We start from the raw sequence: 2881 nt of genomic DNA on the forward strand, positions 1-2881 counted from the left end.
AGTGAGTTCCAGGACAGCCAGGGCAGTACAGAGAAACCCTGTCTCGAAAAACAAAAACAAAGAAAGGGATTTGTATAGTCTAGGGCTCTGAGGCAGCCCCAAACCTCAGACATGATATTAACCAACTTCAGAGAGCCAGTGTCTCACTGGTGGTAAGACTGTGTGCCCAAGAAAGAAGAAATACTGACATCAACCCTCACAGAAGGCCAGGTACAGTGGTACATGTTGGAAACACAAGGCCTTGAACAGCAGAAGCCACATGCTACCAGTCCAGTCCAGTCACCAGCGCAAACTCCAATCCTTCCCTGTAAGCTCCGGGCTGGCTCTCTGGAGCCTCACCCATGAGAAGCGGCAGAGCCCCTGTGTGAGGCTCACAGTCACTCACTTCCAGAGAGGCTGACAGTCACAGATACCCATGTATCCTGGTTCCAACCATACGCTGCAATCATCTATCTCCCCTCCACTTGGGAGCCTCCTGCGGTGCTAGCAGGAGTCCTGAGCCAGCCCAGGAGACCTCCAGGCAGGCAGTTCCCTCTGGTCAGAAGTGCCCATCCCCACCCTGAAGCAGAGAGAGCAGCTGGGATGACTCCCGTGGGCTCCTCGTGAGGTCAGGTCTGCTAACACTCCCTCATGGAGGATGCGGGGCGTGGGATCTCCACAAGATTGCGTAAAGGGTACAGTGTGAATGGGGAGGAAGACCACACTTGAGGGTGCAGCCACCTGTGGGCCACTTTCTGGGGTCAGTCCTAGTAACCTCACCTGCTGATGTAAGTGGAGTCTCCTGGTCTATCAGTGCCTTATCTCCAGGAACAGTCTCTTTACAGTCTCCCCGGAGAGGCAGAGAAATCACCTGACAGCCCCAAGGGCAGAGCCTTGTCCTCATGCCATCAACAACCCCAAGGTCACTATCAGAGAGACTGTTGGTGACTCACTTTGTAGGACTGCAGCAAATCCAAGAAGAGGTTCAGCTTCTCCACCACATCATTCTCCTCCTTCTTACCCTAGGAACAAGGATGAGTTAACCAACACGCAGCACACAGGACTCAGCACCCCCTGGAGACCTCATTCCCCCAACCACAACCTGGCAGCTCTCCCCCTCGAGCCACAGCTTCAGGAGGGCCCAGTTTCACTGTGCGCCCTGCAGGAGAAGGCAGAGATGTTCTCAAACCTGGAGGGTATGAGGACAGGGCTGCAGCGTCTCCACTGCTACGTCTGCTTTAGGCTCCACAGGCAGTGTCTTACAGGCTCAACAGAGGCTCAGCAGAACCACGACAGAGCCACACCTCACACGGGCCCCAGCTGCTCTGCCCAACACTTACTAGCTTCTCTTTGAAACTATGCCTGTCCAAAGGGGAAGCAGATGGAGGAAGGATGCTGGGAGAGAAGTGCTTTAACAATAGGGAAAGGGAACACGGGGAGACCAGAGAGGCACAGAGGACCTGATGTGGGAGGTGTGAACTCAGGCATTCTGGTACTTCCAGGTAGCACAGGGTAAAGGAAGAGCCACACTGGAAGCCAAAGCAGGGGCGGATGGGATGGAGGATACAGGCTCAGGACTTTGTGCACAGGCAACACAACAGCTGACATGTAGACAGACACACAGACAGCCCTGTTAGCTTGTCTGGCGATGAAAGGAAAGCCCAGTGCTGAAACTCATCCACTGTACCCTGGAGACGAGGAGGAGCAACCGCAGCCCGGCTGCTGCCTGGCCTCCTGCATACATGCCACTGAAGCACTCTCCGTGTGTATGCACGTACACATGTCCCAGCCAACACATGCCCAAGGCTCCTAGGACTCCAGCTCCAGCCAAGAAATCTATGCTCACCCCAACAGCCAGACACCGACTTGTGCACGAAGATTCGTGCAGAAGGAGGAGGCGGAAGACAGACAGAAAATGAAGACATTTTCACGGAAACACAGGAACTGAATAAGTCGGGCGTGGTCATCTCAGGGGGACTCTGGAATGTCCCCTTAAGCTTCAGTCCACTAAATCATGAGGTTCCCAGGTAATTCAATCCTGCCTGCAGCCAGTTCAGATACTAAGTAACAAGTTCCCAGAAAAGAACAGGGGAGCCAAAGGTTTTCCACACAAGGAGAGAAGGCTCAGACAGCCAAGTGCTTACCACACAAACGGGAGGGCCTGAGCTCAGATTCCCAGCACTCCATAAAGGGTGAGGCACCATGTTAAATACAACCCCTGAGCTGGGGAGATGAAAGTGGGACAAACCCAGGAGCCTGAGGGTTTGGGGGCAATCTGGTCTAACTGCACTGGAGCAACCCAGGTTCAGTGAGATACCCCAAAACAAAAATAAGCAAAACAGAAGACAAAACAAACAAACAAGATGGAACCAGGTGTGGTGAACTCAAAAGGCAGAGGCAGAAGGATCTGTCAGTTCCAGTCTAGCCAGGGATATACAGTGGGACAGGGTATTAACAACTAATTAATTAATTACATGTATACCTTTACAAAATGGAGGGGCCAGGGCTAAGGAGATGGCTCAGAAGTTAGGAGCACTGGTTGCCCTTCCACAGGATCTGGGTTCAATCCCAAGCACCCATATGGCAGCTCACAACGAATTGCAACTTCAGTCCTATGGGATCTATTGCCCTCTTTTGGCCTCTGCAGGTACTTGGCATACACAGACACACAGCAGGCAAAACATCCACACATATAAAATAACTTTTAAAATTTGTATGCTGAAGGCTAGCATACAAAACACGTGAACAAAGCATCCGGCTTCTGCACAAATGCATACATATGCTACACACACACAGAGTGAAGATGCGAAAGGACGGGAGACACCACCCAGCATAGTCACCCTGTCCTAGATGACAGGCTACGGCTGCTCCCCTGCTACAGGAAGGAAGGAAGGGAGGGAGG

The 2881-nt window shown here is 52.5% G+C and overlaps 1 protein-coding gene across 1 annotated transcript in view; it reads right to left on the reverse strand.

Annotated features, from left to right (window-relative positions):
- Snx8 (sorting nexin 8) overlaps nucleotides 1-2881 on the reverse strand; it is a 50540-nt gene that overhangs the window by 6083 nt on the left and 41576 nt on the right. The window contains exon 8 of the mRNA XM_021186880.2: nucleotides 933-1001. Coding sequence (XP_021042539.1) covers nucleotides 933-1001 — 69 coding nt within the window. The remainder of the gene's footprint in view (nucleotides 1-932; nucleotides 1002-2881) is intronic.

The sequence above is a fragment of the Mus pahari genome, chromosome 23, assembly GCF_900095145.1.
Source record: "Mus pahari chromosome 23, PAHARI_EIJ_v1.1, whole genome shotgun sequence".
Classification (NCBI taxonomy): Eukaryota; Metazoa; Chordata; class Mammalia; order Rodentia; family Muridae; genus Mus; species Mus pahari.